Source organism: Microcaecilia unicolor, chromosome 7 (assembly GCF_901765095.1).
Source record: "Microcaecilia unicolor chromosome 7, aMicUni1.1, whole genome shotgun sequence".
NCBI classification, from domain to species: domain Eukaryota; kingdom Metazoa; phylum Chordata; class Amphibia; order Gymnophiona; family Siphonopidae; genus Microcaecilia; species Microcaecilia unicolor.
The window spans coordinates 301,818,030-301,833,370 of record NC_044037.1 but is presented as its reverse complement, the minus strand read 5'-3'; the positions used below and the strand labels follow the sequence as shown (position 1 = coordinate 301,833,370).

The following is a 15,341-nucleotide window of genomic DNA, read 5'->3' as shown; positions in this document are numbered from 1 at the left end:
TGAATGCCACTAAATATCTGCTCCTGACCCACACAGTGCTATATAACAGGGCAGGAGCCTCTCCCGACCAGTTAAATAACACTGAATTATCAACCCCTTAGATTGTAAACTCTTTGGGATAGGGGAATTCCTGCCACACCTGAATACAACTAAGACCGAGTAAGCCCATGTCCCTGCCCTCGTGCTAGCAGGAACTCATGTGTCCATGCTTCCTCCAGGTTTCCATTACTTTGATATTCAGCGCTTAACTGGCCTCGTTAACTGCATAAATAGAACTATCTTTATAACCCATATCCAATTAAATGCTGAATATCACACTTAGGGCCTCTTTTACTAAACAGTGCTAGTGATAACCGGCTCAGCAAATGCGCTGCAGCCCATTCATTTTGAATGGGCTGCTTCACATTTGCTGTGCAGTTTAGTAAAAGAGGCACTTCTTAACCAGCTATGCATTAGCCCGCTCTGCAAACCTGAGAATTCAATGCCAGAGTCTGGATATGGTCCAGCAGTGAATTTATGTGTTTGACGCCGGCAGCGGTCAGCTGAATATCAAGGCAAAGCAATAGTAGATGATACCACAAGCCATGACCCGCCATGGTAAAAGATATGGTAAAAGTCCTTTATTAAAGCACCGGCGGTTGGACCTGACATGGTCCGTGTTTCGGCGGAAAACCACCTGCCTCAGGAGTCACAATCAAGCTTCAACCTTGTCTTTGAGATAGCTGGCTGCGAGCCCATAGTGAAAAATTCAAGTCACCATACTCGGGGAAGGAGGGAACAGCCAGCAGGTCCTCGGCCTTTCCCCTTGTTGCCTCAAATATTTGACTCAAAGTGTTCCCAAATTTAATTTGTCCCTGTTCCAACACTCATGTATTATATTTATTTCTCAGGAATTATCTATGAACATACAGAGTCGTCGTTAAGAGACTTGAAGTATACGTACTTTTCAGGTCCTTGATAACTGGAGAGAGTTCTCCATCGCCTGCCATACTGTGATCAACTCACCCCAGTCTGAAATGAGACACAACCTAGTTTGTACACATACAGAGAAATTGTGTTAATAAACTTTCAGCCTTTTGATAACCCATGGTGTTTACTTATATACTAATCATTTGACCTGATGCTGCAAGGGAAGACGAGGGGGGAGGGGGGGAGAGACAACCCATCGACCTGCCTATGCTAACAACGGCGTATTAACCCATTAGTGCCCAATGTCCCCATATGTGGGAACAAATATGAGAACATTGAGCACTAAAATGTTGAATAAAATGCGCACTCGTGTATTGTGCGCATCCAGAATTTCCAGATTTACTACAGTGTAAAACTGAAATGCTTAATGTTGATTTTCAGAAGAAGCGATCGTTGATGGTCCTGGATGCGTTTCGCTGCCATTGAATGCCTTCGGTAAAAAAAACAGCTTTGGAGCGTGATCGAACTGACTTGGCCATCATACCTGGCAGTATGACCAAGTTGTTACAACCACTGGATTGTAACAGTAAATAAGCCAATGAAGGAAGCTTCACGACAAAGGTGGAACACATGGTTGATTGAGGGTGAGCACAACTGATCGTGGATGGTGGTTATATGCGTATGCAGAGGATTCATGACATTTGACATGATTTGGATTCCACCATCATCTTAAAAAGGGTTCCTGAAATGCTGCATCTCAAATGCAATGGCTGGAAGCCAAAGATAATGCAATGTGGACGGATCAAGTCCATAAGAGACCTGCCGCAACTACAACGAATGTTGAGACAGAAGATCATGATGGTGTGCACAGAACGGGGGCCTTTTGTATCGCGTGGTTTGTGCCATCCTGAAAATTACTAGTACTTGAAAACTGTTAATGTATGTATAACAGGCATCTAAACTTTAAGATTTCTTTCAAAGGAAAATAAAACTGTGCATTTTATTCGAGATTTTACTGCATTCCCTTTACCCCTCAAGTCAAGTCCTGGCTGAAACATCTGTATATGGCTCTGACCTGGAGCAAAACTCATCTGTGACATTTTTTTATATTGATGTGCCTCTCTATGTACGACGGAAATATATGTGTAGTGTTTTGGTCCATCCAATCAACACCTTCTTGAAATCTTGGCATTCTGTGGCACGCTGCTATTCACATGAGGCCTTAGGGGGGTAGTTATGGAGGTGCAGTAAAAGTTGGGTTCATACTGCACCTTGACATACCATTAGGCCAAAAAGCCGCAGCCCAATGCTCTCAGGTCACTTCTTAAAGGGCCCGGCAACTTTTCAAAACAGCTGCTCCCTAAGCATCCCCCCAAGCACAAATCCCCACTTGTGACCACCCCCAGTAGAGTTCTCCTTCCAGAAGCCCCACACAACATGAAAGGACCTCTCAAATGTAGGACTCTCCCACCTAGATGTTCTACCCCACCAGCCAAGTTCCTCCATCCTCCTGAAAGCCCCCCTCCCCAGATCTCCTAATGGGAACACCCCCAGTTGCTTCTGCTCTTACTGGTTCTGTACTACCTGCACTGTCCAACCCTACTAAGGACTAGGGATTTTCAAATGTAAGCCCAAAAGGACCTTTGAGAGGGTGGAGGGTTCTGTGGTGGGGGGAGTGAGTTCAAGACTTGAGGAGTTCTTCCAGTGAGGAGGGAAACTTCTGGGTGGGGGGGTGGTTCTATACTGGGGGGCCTTTCAAGTTGGGGAGGCTTCTGGATGAGAAGGGCACTATGGGAGGGGGTTGATTTAGGTGGCTACAGGAGGGGGCTATTTTGAAATATTGCCGGCTCGTTAGGATGTGGCCCAGGTGCATCAGTCCAGTGTTCCCAGGAAGGTAAAATAACGAGCTTTTTTCTGGGGTTATTTTACCGGCTATAATACAGCTTGCAGTGTGTACCGAGCATGTTTTGTATCTCATTGCTATGTACCACGGGGTAACCTCAATCTTAGGAACCAGCTTTGTGGGTGCTTGAGCACCCCCCAATATTGAGCAAGCGGTAATTTCCATTGGGTTTAGCACCCGCGCTTTCCCACTCATGGCAGGCTCAATGCGGTAGGCAATGGAAGGTTAAGTGACTTGCCCAGAGTCACAAGTAGCTGCCTGTGCCGGGAATCGAACTCAGTTCCACAGTTCCCCAGGACCAAAGTCCACCACCCTAACCACTAGGCCACTCCTCCACCCCACTAGGCCACTCCTCCACCCCAAGAAAAGTAGGGGCACCAAAACCAGTGATAGATCCTTTTAACACGTTAGGGGCAAATAACACCGGTTGCTGCCCTGATCAGCTTGTTAAATACTCCCTTAGTGCCTTATGTTCAAAACTATGTTGATTTTATTCCCCGGCCACATCCGCAGTATAGAATGAGCGGAGCAGCAGGGGTGACCTATCAGGGAAGCCTGGGTTCAAATCTCACTGCAGCTCCTTGTGATCTTGGGCAAATCATTTAACTCTCCATCGCCTCAGGTACAAACTTTGATTATGAGCTCTCTGGGGACAGAAAACTACCTAATGTACCTGAATGTAATTCACCTTGAACTGCTGAGAAAGGTGTGACCTAAATCCAGTCCGTGTCTGCACATTACTCTGGTACAGAATAGCATATCCAACCCCTGCTCCCTGTCTCCCCTTGGCTATATAGCTATCTGATATAGAATAGCATACCCAGTCCCCACCACCGCCTATTTACATACCTAGTATAGAATGCCATATCCAATCCCCTGGTCCCCCCACCACCACTGCTTACCTCCCTGTTATAGAATAGCAGATTCAACCCCAGCCCCCCCCTCCCTGCTTATATGCCTCCCTTGTGTAGAATAGCATATCCAACCCTATGGTCCACCCCTCCCAACCTCCCACCTTCTTACCTCCCTGATCTAGAACAGCATATCCAACCCTCCCCCCCTCCGGTCCCTTCTCCTCATATCCCCTCTGTCTTTCCCTAACAGGCCAAGAGCAAGGCTCAGCTGAACCTGCGGAGAAGGAGTAGGTTAAAGAACTTCAAGAACAATTCTGGCCGGAGTGGAAGAAGAAATGGCCATTTTGTTTATTTGTTTAAAATTTTAGGAGGGGGTCTCTGAGGTCCAGCTCCCAAGACTTTTAAATATCAGCCTTTCTACTTCGACAGCCAGCAGCTGGGATTCTTACTAAAGTAGACTAGAATAAGGGGGCAAAGTGGATGGGTCAGTTGGTCATTTTCTGCCGTCAGTCTCATTCTCTTTTCTCAGGTAAAATAAACCTGTAAACACACTGTACACAGTAGTATTAACTTGCAAAAGTTCAAGGGGACTTGGGGGGGGGGGGGAAGGGGGGTTGGAAGGTATGCAACACTGAAGTTTGCCAAGGGTTTCTAATTCCTGTGCCCTGGCCCTGGCCCTGGCCCTGAATGCAGACCCGAGAGACCAGAATTAAGGTACTCAGGTCTGCTAGAATTTCTTAACTTCTTTGGCATCAGATGAGCCATGTTAATAAGACTTAATTCCTAATGGGTTATTTGCATTTTGTTGCAATTAAGATCATTTGTGGTATGCTTGCAAAAGCTGTATAGAGAAGGCAGGCTAATGTCTTTGTTAAGGGTCATTAGGGCTAATGCCCTTTAGCTGAATCTCCCTCAGGGTCCTACATTCCATGTAAAATGACACCAAATCCTGCTGCGATTGCTTTCACTTTCCGCTCTGGTTTATTTTCCTAGCTCGGTTTTCTGATCTCCAATCATCCCTGCTGGTCGTTTGGACTCTGTATCCAGGACTGATATCCTTGCTCATAAGTACATAAGTAGTGCCATACTGGGAAAGACCAAAGGTCCATCTAGCCCAGCATCCTGTCACCGACAGTGGCCAATCCAGGTCAAGGGCACCTGGCACGCTCCCCAAACGTAAAAACATTCCAGACAAGTTATACCTAAAAATGAGGAATTTTTCCAGTCCATTTAATAGCGGTCTATGGACTTGTCCTTTAGGAATCTATCTAACCCCTTTTTAAACTCCGTCAAGCTAACCGCCCGTACCACGTTCTCCGGCAATGAATTCCAGAGTCTAATTACACGTTGGGTGAAGAAAAATTTTCTCCGATTCGTTTTAAATTTACCACACTGTAGCTTCAACTCATGCCCTCTAGTCCTAGTATTTTTGGATAGCGTGAACAGTCGCTTCACATCCACCCGATCCATTCCACTCATTATTTTATACACTTCTATCATATCTCCCCTCAGCCGTCTCTTCTCCAAGCTGAAAAGCCCTAGCCTTCTCAGCCTCTCTTCATAGGAAAGTCGTCCCATCCCCACTATCATTTTCGTCGCCCTTCGCTGTACCTTTTCCAATTCTACTATATCTTTTTTGAGATACGGAGACCAGTACTGAACACAATACTCCAGGTGCGGTCGCACCATGGAGCGATACAACGGCATTATAACATCCGCACACCTGGACTCCATACCCTTCCTAATAACACCCAACATTCTATTCGCTTTCCTAGCCGCAGCAGCACACTGAGCAGAAGGTTTCAGCGTATCATCGACGACGACACCCAGATCCCTTTCTTGATCCGTAACTCCTAACGCGGAACCTTGCAAGACGTAGCTATAATTCGGGTTCCTCTTACCCACATGCATCACTTTGCACTTGTCAACATTGAACTTCATCTGCCACTTGCACGCCCATTCTCCCAGTCTCGCAAGGTCCTCCTGTAATCGTTCACATTCCTCCTGCGACTTGACGACCCTGAATAATTTTGTGTCATCGGCGAATTTAATTACCTCACTAGTTATTCCCATCTCTAGGTCATTTATAAATACATTAAAAAGCAACGGACCCAGCACAGACCCCTGCGGGACCCCACTAACTACCCTCCTCCACTGAGAATACTGGCCACGCAATCCTACTCTCTGCTTCCTATCTTTCAACCAGTTCTTAATCCATAATAATACCCTACCTCCGATTCCATGACTCTGCAATTTCTTCAGGAGTCTTTCGTGCGGCACTTTGTCAAACGCCTTCTGAAAATCCAGATATACAATATCAACCGGCTCCCCATTGTCCACATGTTTGCTTACCCCCTCAAAAAAATGCATTAGATTGGTGAGGCAAGACTTCCCTTCACTAAATCCGTGCTGACTTTGTCTCATCAGTCCATGTTTTTGTATATGCTCTGCAATTTTATTCTTAATAATAGCCTCCACCATCTTGCCCGGCACCGACGTCAGACTCACCGGTCTATAATTTCCCGGATCTCCTCTGGAACCTTTCTTAAAAATCGGAGTAACATTGGCTACCCTCCAGTCTTCCGGTATTACACTCGATTTTAGGGACAGATTGCATATTTCTAACAGTAGCTCCGCAAGTTCATTTTTTAGTTCTATTAATACTCTGGGATGAATACCATCAGGTCCCGGTGATTTACTACTCTTCAGCTTGCTGAACTGACCCATTACATCCTCCAAGGTTACAGAGAATTTGTTTAGTTTCTCCGACTCCCCCGCTTCAAATATTCTTTCCGGCACCGGTGTCCCCCCCAAATCCTCCTCGGTGAAGACCGAAGCAAAGAATTCATTTAATTTCTCCGCTACGGCTTTGTCCTCCTTGATCGCCCCTTTAACACCATTTTCGTCCAGCGGCCCAACCGACTCTTTGGCCGGTTTCCTGCTTTTAATGTATCTAAAAAAGTTTTTACTATGTATTTTTGCTTCCAACGCTAATTTCTTCTCAAAGTCCTTTTTTGCCCTCCTTATCTCCGCTTTGCATTTGGCTTGGCATTCCTTATGATCTATCCTGTTACTTTCAGTTGGTTCTCTTCTCCACTTTCTGAAGGATTGTTTTTTGGCTCTAATGATTTCCTTTATCTTACTGTTTAGCCACGCCGGCTGACGTTTAGTCTTTTTTCCCTTTTTTCTAATACGTGGAATATATTTGTCCTGAACCTCCAGGATGCTGTTTTTAAACAGCATCCACGCCTGATGCAAGTTTTTACTCTGCGAGCTGCTCCTTTCAGTCTTTTTTTCACCATTTTTCTCATTTTGTCGTAATCACCTTTTCTATAGTTAAACGCTAGCGTACTTGATTTCCTAGTTTCACTTCCTTCAATGCCAATATCAAAACCGATCATATTATGATCACTGTTATCAAGCGGCCCTCGTATCGTTACCCCCTGCACTAGATCATGAGCACCACTAAGGACTAAGTCTAGTATTTTTCCTTCTCTTGTCGGCTCCTGAACTAGCTGTTCCATGAAGCTGTCCTTGATTTCATCAAGAAATCTTATGCTCGGTTTTGGTTACGTGTTCATTACTGTCTCCCGGGTTTATTTTCTTCCGTCTATATTGCTCTGTTTTATCATGCCAGCAGACTGGCTCCTGGATGCCATGCTTCCATAATCAATATTTAGTTATTTATTTGTTGCATTTGTATCCCACATTTTCCCACCTTTTTGCAGGCTCAATGTAACATAAAAACATAGTAACATAGTAGATGACGGCAGAAAAAGACCTGTACGGTCCATCCAGTCTGCCCAACAAGACAACTCATATGTGCTACTTTTTGTGTATACCCTACTTTGATGTGGCTTACATTATGCCGTAGTGGCGATCGCCATTTCCGGAATGAGAAATACAGAGTGGTATTGCATTAAAGTTCGTAAATGATAGAGTAAATTATAGATTAAATTAGGTAATCAGTTCCCTATTCAAATCGAGACTAACAGCCTGCCTTTTTGAGGCTGCTTTCAACTCTGAAGGTGTCTTTTACAAAGGTGTGCTAGCGTTTTTAGAGTGTGCTTGAGCATGCGCTAACCATGTAGATGTCCATAATATTCCTTTGGGCATCTAAACGGTTAGCGCACGCTAAAAATGCTGGTGCACCTTGTAAAAGGGGACCTTAATCCCTTATTCACCTGTTCAATATCCATGTTGTTTTAGTCATTCCCATAATTATGCAACTCCCTATTCCCTCATTTTTCCTGTTTGTCTGTCTTGAATAGATTGTAAGTTCTGTTGAGCAGGGACTGTCTCTTACATTTGTAGTGTACAGCCCTGTGTATGTCTACTAGTACTATAGATATGATAAGTAGTATTAGTCCTTGGGATTACGGAATCTTGCTACTCTTTGAGATTCTGCATGGAATCTTGCTACTCTGCGATTCCAGAATCTTGCTACTCTTTGGGATTCTACACAGAATCTTGCTACTCTTTGGGATTCTGGAATCTTGCTACTCTTTGTCCTTATCCCTCATTTGTCCTGTTTATCTGTCTTGAATAGATTGTAAGCTCTGTCGAGCAGGGACTGTCTCTTACATTTGTAGTGTACAGCACTGTGTATATCTACTAGTACTATAGAAATGATAAGTAATAGTAGTCTTTGGGATTACGGAATCTTGCTACTCTTTGGGATTCTGGAATCTTGCTACACTTTGGGAGTATGGAATCTTGCTACTCTTTGGGATTCTGCATGGAATCTTGCTACTCTGCGATTCCAGAATCTTGCTACTCTTTGGGATTCTACACAGAATCTTGCTACTCTTTAGGATTCTGGAATCCTGCTACTCTTTGGGATTCTGCACAGAATCTTGCTACTCTTTGGGATTCTGGAATCCTGCTACTCTTTGGGATTCCGGAATCTTGTTACTCTTTGGGATTCCAGGATCCTGCTACTGTTTTTAACTTTGGGATTCTGCACGGAATCTTGCTACTCTTTGGGATTCTGGAATCTTGCTACACTTTGGGATTCCGGAATCTTGCTACTCTTTGGGATTCTGCATGGAATCTTGCTACTCTGTGATTCCAGAATCTTGCTACTCTTTGGGATTCTGCACAGAATCTTGCTACTCTTTGGGATTCTGGAATCCTGCTACTCTTTGGGATTCTGGAATCTTGCTAATCTTTGGGATTCTGCACAGAATCTTGCTACTCTTTGGGATTCTGGAATCCTGCTACTCTTTGGGATTCCGGAATCTTGTTACTCTTTGGGATTCCAGAATCCTGCTACTGTTTTTAACTTTGGGATTCTGCACAGAATCTTGCTACTCTTTGGGATTCCGGAATCTTGCTACTTTTTGGGATTCTGCATGGAATCTTGCTACTCTTTGGGATTCCAGAATCTTGCTACTCTTTAGGATTCTGGAATCCTACTACTCTTTGGGATTCTGGAATCTTGCTACTCTTTGGGATTCCAGAATCTTGCTACTCTCTAGGATTCTGGAATCCTACTACTCTTTGGGATTCCGGAATCTTGTTACTCTTTGGGATTCCCGGAATCCTGCTACTCTGGGATTCTGGACAGAATCTTGCTATTCTTTGGGATTCCAGAATCTTGTTACTCTTTGGGATTCCAGAATCTTGCTTCTCTTTGTCCTTATCCCTCATTTGTCCTGTTTATCTGTCTTGAATAGATTGTAAGCTCTGTTGAGCAGGGACTTTCTCTTACATTTGTAGTGTACAGCACTGTGTATATCTACTAGTACTATAGAAATGATAAGTAGTAGTAGTCTTTGGGATTACGGAATCTTGCTACTTTTTGGGAATCTGGAATCTTGCTACACTTTGGGATTCCGGAATCTTGCTACTCTTTGGGATTCTGCACAGAAACGTGCTACTCTGGGATTCTGGAATCCTGCTACTCTTTGGGATTCCGGAATCTTGTTACTCTTTAGGATTCCAGAATCCTGCTACTGTTTTTAACTTTGGGATTCTGCACGGAATCTTGCTACTTTTTGGGATTCTGCATGGAATCTTGCTACACTTTGCGATTCCAGAATCTTGCTACTCTTTGGGATTCTGCACTGAATGTTACTACTCTTTGGGATTCTGGAATCCTGCTACTCTTTGGGATTCCAGAATCTTGCTACTCTTTGGGATTCTGCACAGAATCTTGCTACTCTTTGGGATTCTGGAATCCTGCTACTCTTTGGGATTCCGGAATCTTGTTACTCTTTGGGATTCCAGAATCCTACTACTGTTTTTAACTTTAGGATTCTGCACTGAATCTTGCTACTCTTTGGGATTCCGGAATCTTGTTACTCTTTGGGATTCCAGAATCCTGCTACTGTTTTTAACTTTGGGATTCTACACAGAATCTTGCTACTCTTTGCGATACCGGAATCTTGCTACTCTTTGGGATTCTGCACAGAATCTTGCTACTCTTTGCGATACCGGAATCTTGCTACTCTTTGGGATTCTGCACAGAATCTTGCTACTCTTTGGGATTCTGGAATCCTGCTACTCTTTGGGATTCTGGAATCTTGCTAATCTTTGGGATTCTGCACAGAATCTTGCTACTCTTTGGGATTCTGGAATCCTGCTACTCTTTGGGATTCTGGAATCTTGCTAATCTTTAGGATTCTGCACTGAATCTTGCTACTCTTTGGGATTCCGGAATCTTGTTACTCTTTGGGATTCCAGAATCCTGCTACTGTTTTTAACTTTGGGATTCTACACAGAATCTTGCTACTCTTTGCGATACCGGAATCTTGCTACTCGTTGGGATTCTGCATGGAATCTTGCTACTCTGTGATTCCAGAATCTTGCTACTCTTTGGGATTCTGCACAGAATCTTGCTACTCTTTGGGATTCTGGAATCCTGCTACTCTTTGGGATTCTGGAATCTTGCTAATCTTTGGGATTCTGCACAGAATCTTGCTACTCTTTGGGATTCTGGAATCCTGCTACTCTTTGGGATTCCGGAATCTTGTTACTCTTTAGGATTCCAGAATCCTGCTACTGTTTTTAACTTTGGGATTCTGCACGGAATCTTGCTACTTTTTGGGATTCTGCATGGAATCTTGCTACACTTTGCGATTCCAGAATCTTGCTACTCTTTGGGATTCTGCACTGAATGTTACTACTCTTTGGGATTCTGGAATCCTGCTACTCTTTGCGATACCGGAATCTTGCTACTCTTTGGGATTCTGCACGGAATCTTGCTACTCTTTGGGATTCCAGAATCTTGTTACTCTTTGGGATTCCAGAATCCTGCTACTGTTTTTAACTTTGGGATTCTGCACAGAATCTTGCTACTCTTTGCGATACCGGAATCTTGCTACTCTTTGGGATTCTGCACAGAATCTGGCTACTCTTTGGGATTCTGGAATCCTGCTACTCTTTGGGATTCCGGAATCTTGTTACTCTTTGGGATTCTGGAATCTTGCTACGCTTTGTCCTTATCCCTCATTTGTCCTGTTTGTCTGTCTTGAATAGATTGTAAACTCCGTTGAGCAGCGACTGTCGCTTACGTGTTTAGCCTACCGTGCTGCCTATGTCTTGTAGTAGTATAGGAATGATTACTAGTAGTCGTAGTAATGTCTGGAAATGGGACCTGTAAGTGTGAAGTCACCGCTCAACTTTACCTCCCCAAAATAGGCTCCCTCTAAGCAGCCAGTTAAATTCTCATGACAAACTTTAGCTCAAAGTTGGCTTTGCATAAAAGGTTTTTTTTGTGAAATCTTTTCCCTTCCAGGAAAATAGATCCTGAAGCAAGGCTGCGCTGTTTCTAAACCATGCAGGAAACAGGCCTGCAGGCCTTTGCCCCTCCCTTTTGCTGTTAGAAAGTTACTGTGATCCCAGAAAACACAAAAAGTCTTTAAGGAAGGGGAAAAGAAATCCTAGCGTACATAGGAATATATCAGATGTTCCATCTCCACCTGCCTGTCGGATGCCCCATGAACTGAGTGGGCACAGAAGCACCTACCTTTGATACCTGGAACACCTGGGTGCGGCCCTCCAGGACCCTCTTGTTACAGGTCCCAGCTCAGTTGTTTTCAGTACCTGCAAAGTGAAACTAGAAGTACAGGACGCTCAGATTCACAGGTTATCAGCTCAGCCTTTTTTGGCAAGGAGACGTTGGACTTCAGCCAGAAATTGGGGCTGTAATAAGATGTGGACAAAACAGGCAGCTACACTGGGTGCAAACCCATTTGGGGCAGAAAAGTCACCGAGGGGTCCTTTTACCAAGGCACGGTAAAAATTGACCTGTGGTAGTGTAGGTGCGGGTTTTGAGCGCGCGCAGAATTTTTTCAGCGCACCTACAAAAAAATGCCTTTTTAAAATTTTTGCCGAAAATGGACGGGCGGCAAAATCAAAATTGCTGCACGTCCATTTTGGGTCTCTGACCTTACCGCCAGCCATAGACCTAACGGTAAAGGATTTCGGCGGAAAGAACCTACGTGCGTCAGATGCCACTTGGCGCACGTCCGCCACGTGCGCCAGGAAAAAAACCAAATTTTCAGACGCGCATAGCGGATGCGTGCCAAAAATGAATTTACCACAAGAGGCACGCGGTAGTCAGGCAGTAAGTCCATTTTGTCGTGTGCGTTGGGTGCGCAAAGAGCCTTACGCGGCTTAGTAAAAAGGGCCCTACATGTAAGTGTGACCAGACTGCAAATAAAATCCAGAAAGAGAGAGGCTCTCTTTCCTCTTACCATCCTGATTGGAGGAAGAGAGCGGACAGTGGAAAAGAGTGGAGGAGAGAGGAGTGGTTAGGGGGAAGAAAAAAAAAAAACACTAAAATACTTCATTACAGCTTTGCCCAAAATGCCCCAGTTCCCACTTTCTCCCTGCAAAAAAAAGCCCCAGCAAGAGACATCCAGCTTTTCCTCACAAACCTTATGAGTTCCCAGGTAATATCAGGTCATCTGTTACCTCATGTGTTACGTCGACTCTGCCTTTAATATAAGAAGGGCATGTAAAACAGAAAGCTGTTTAGGAAACAAAACCCTGGGATGGGCTGTCATTTGAAACGAATGTCCTTCAGCAATAATAGCGCACACTCTCGGGAAAGATCCTGTACTATGTGTAAATAGTGAATGCTCTCTAAAGAAACAGTGCACAATCTCCCAAATTCTAGAATCTTGCCCAGCCATTTTTGCATTTAACGTACAAAATTGTGCATGCAGGTTGCAGAACATTGCCAGTTACATGCATCTTAATTGCTAAATTAGCTGCTAATTGGCATTAATGATCAATAATTGACTGTCATTGATGTTAATTGGCACTAATTTGCAGTTACATGTGAAAACCGCCCAAAGTAAGTATTCTCCAAATTGAGCACATAAAATCCCTAGCATGCAAGGACAAGGAGGATGTGAATGGAGGGGGGGGGGGGGGGGGGGGTCAGGGGCATGCCTACCACTTACTTATATGTATGCTTGGGGCCAGATGCACTAACATGGTTTTTTTTTTTTTTTTTTTAATTTAAGTTTTATTGATTGTTATAACAAAGGTAAACAACGTAACATACTCATAACATCGTACATACATATCGCGGTTAAACTATACAACATGTAAAGTTCCTTCCCCCCCCCCACACCCCCTCCAACCCCTCCAACCCCTCCAACCCCTCCTCCCCCCTAGTACTTAGTCTCAGGAACCTACTTACTGCTAACTGAGTGGTTACAAGTAGGAAACAATTTCTTCAGATATGGATGCCTTATCTTCAGGTGCTCAGCCCAAGGGGTAGAAGCTTGCTTATTAATGCTCATTGAGGATGGTATGACATGGTTCTGATGTATTTACTAACATGGTTTTTAAACTGGTTCTAACCAGTTTAACGCACAAGTAGTAAACCGGGACATGCACAAAAGGGCATTGTCCTGTCACGATATAACGGGAGGTCTGCACCTCTCGTTGGGGCTGATGGGGGAATCGGAAGGAAAAAAAAAAAAGTACAAACCTTACAGCTGTCTTTTATTTTTTGTGGCTATTTTCCTGCTCAAACCTCCCCGGAAAATTCTTGCAGAGCTGAACAACACCTATAGCGAGCTCCAAAAATCTGGGAAAAAAAACGTCCAAGTGCTCCTCAGGGACATCCTTCTAAAGTGCCTAACATGGACGTCCTTCACTCACAAAAACAAAAAAGGACGTCCCTGACGAGCACTTGGACGTTTGCAGCTTTCTCCGAGCGAAGGGCTACTACTTATTTTAATCATTGCTTTAAAATTTGAACGAAGGAGCTTAGATTTGTCCCCCGCGGGACTCTGCTCTCTGATAGTGCTGGTATCAGCCTCGGTGCAGGGAGCTGTGCCTAAGGAGGGCTTTGCACTCCCCACAACAGAAGATAAGCAGTGAGAACATCGGAAGTGTGAGCAATTTGTATCTACCTTTCGGGCACCCTTGAGTTTGAAGAAAAGCCCGTCCTGCTCGTCAGGGACGTCCTTTTTTTTTTTTGTTGTTGTTTTTTGAGTGAAGGACGTCCATAAAGGACGTCCTTGGCATGCGCAGAGCAGCCAGCATAACGCTTGGCTGCTCTGCGCCTGCTCAGTTGGCCGACTGGCTTGGAAGGAAATCGCATGCAAATGAGCTAGCAGCGACCAGCTCACTTGCATGCGATTTCCTTGATGCATTCCCGTTTCTTACCGATTCGCTAAGGAATCGATAAGGGAAGGGTTTTAATGTTTTTGTTAGTGCATCTACCCCTAGGTGTGGAACAGCAGCCTAGTGGTTAATGCATTGGCTAGGGAACCGGGTTCATTTCCCGCTGCAACTCCTTGTAAATCTGGGCAAGTCAGTTAGGACTAGATTCTATATATCACGCTTAAAAAAATAGGCAGCAAAGTGAAATACACTTAGGTATGTTCCATAAAGTACTCCTAAATTTAGCTGTACTTTATAGGACAAGGCTAAATTTCCGCACAGAAACTTGGTGTAAAAGCTGACGCCTAAATTAGGTGTGGAGTGAGTGTATTCTATAACAATGAGTATAGATTTCAGAAATGCCCATGACCCACACATTCCATGCTCATGGCCACACCCCCATTTCAGCTATGCAACTTAGAATTTAAGTGCATCACTTTATAGAATAGGCTTACATACTACTACTACTTATCATTTCTAAAGCGCTACTAGATGTACACAGCACTGTACACTGAACAGACAGTCCCTGCTCAACAGAGCTTGCAATCTAATCAAGACAGACAAACAGGATAAATAAGGGATAAGGAAAAGAGTAGCAAGAATCCATGCAGAATCCCAAAGAGTAGCAAGATTCCGGAATCCCAAAGACTACTACTACTTACCATTTTTATAGCGCTACTAGACGTACGCAGAGCTGTACACTGAACATGCAACAGACAGTCCCTGCTCCACAGAGCTTACAATCTAATTAGGACAGACAAACAGGACAAACAAGAGATAAGGGAATATTAAAGTGAGGATGATAAAAGAAGGGTTCTGAACAAGTGAATAAGGGTTAGGCGTTAAAAGCAGCATCAAAAAGGTGGGCTTTTAGCTTAGATTTGAAGACGGCCAGAGATGGAGCTTGACATACTACTACTACTACTACTATTTAACATTTCTAAAGCGCTACCAGGGTTACACAGCGTTGTATAATCTAACAAAGAAGGACAGTCCCTGCTCAAAGGAGCTTACAATCTAAAGGACAAAAAAGTGCAGTCAAT

General features: G+C 44.2%; 1 protein-coding gene across 1 annotated transcript in view; it reads right to left on the bottom strand.

Annotated features, from left to right (window-relative positions):
- Positions 1–11,712, bottom strand: part of RUFY4 (RUN and FYVE domain containing 4) — a 35,147-nt gene extending 23,435 nt beyond the window's left edge. Inside the window, exons 1-2 of the mRNA XM_030210131.1 lie at positions 11,639–11,712; positions 944–1,011 (exon numbers count right to left, since the gene is read on the bottom strand). Coding sequence (XP_030065991.1) covers positions 944–989 — 46 coding nt within the window. The 5' untranslated portion in view covers positions 990–1,011; positions 11,639–11,712. The remainder of the gene's footprint in view (positions 1–943; positions 1,012–11,638) is intronic.
- Between the last annotated feature and the right edge of the window lie 3,629 nt (positions 11,713–15,341).